General features: G+C 58.8%; 1 protein-coding gene across 1 annotated transcript in view; it reads right to left on the bottom strand.

Moving 5' to 3' along the window:
• Positions 1–307, bottom strand: part of FFAR4 (free fatty acid receptor 4) — a 22420-nt gene extending 22113 nt beyond the window's left edge. The window contains exon 1 of the mRNA XM_010842216.1: positions 2–307. Coding sequence (XP_010840518.1) covers positions 2–265 — 264 coding nt within the window. The 5' untranslated portion in view covers positions 266–307. The remainder of the gene's footprint in view (position 1) is intronic.
• Between the last annotated feature and the right edge of the window lie 578 nt (positions 308–885).

Consider the following 885-nt stretch of genomic DNA (forward strand, 5'->3'; position numbering starts at 1 on the left):
TGAAGAGCAGGTCCGCGCAGAAAAGATTGAGCACCAGGCTGGCGGTGGTGCCGCGGCGCCGTCGGCGCGCTACCAGCACCAAGGCGCACACGTTGCCCAGCAGCGACACCACAAAAATGAGTGCCAGCACCACGGTCTCCACGGCGTTCAGCACTAGCCGGTGGTCGCCCTTGACATCGGAGAAGAACGGGAAACGGGTGCGGTTGGCCCTCTCCAGGCTGCGCACGGGCGCAGTGCCCGCCGCCTGCGCGCACTCAGGGGACATGCCGGGCACCCCGCGGCCCGCAGCCTTCTGCGAGCGGGCTCATCTGGGAGGTGACTGAATGCCAAGGCGGGGAAAGAGGGAGGGAGAGGGTTGCGACATCTCCCCTCTGGCCCCCTCCCGCCTGAGCAGCGCCGGAGCTGGGCGTTGCAAGCTAAGCCTGGGGCGCGCGGGAACGAGGAAGTGCCAGCGACGCCGGCTGGAAATACCGGGCTGTGAGGGAGGCGGCAGTCTAGGTAGAGGACGCCCTCGGCCGAAGTAGGATCACCTGAACCCCCAGAAACCCCGCAAAGCCTCCCCAGCCCCTTTCATCCGCCAGGGGCACCCGGAGGACAACCTTAATCCACTGATATAGTTAAAATTGATTTAGGAGTGCTTGAGCTGGACTCTGGAGATCATTCTGTCCTGTGCTTTTCAGGCTTCACCAGAGAAGTCTCAGGGGTCTAGGAATAAATCCCAAAGCAGCTTGCAATAGGTCCAGATCTTTTTGTCGGGGTGGGGAGGAGTCATTTATCATTGCTAAGTAACATGTGACTGGGTAGATTAGTTCATCTCTCTGCCCTAGTATTTTAAAATCTATAAATGGAGATAATAATATCCCATTGGGTAATTGTGAGTATCAT

This window comes from Bison bison, unplaced genomic scaffold, assembly GCF_000754665.1.
Source record: "Bison bison bison isolate TAMUID 2011002044 unplaced genomic scaffold, Bison_UMD1.0 scf7180017864172, whole genome shotgun sequence".
Taxonomy (NCBI): Eukaryota; Metazoa; Chordata; class Mammalia; order Artiodactyla; family Bovidae; genus Bison; species Bison bison.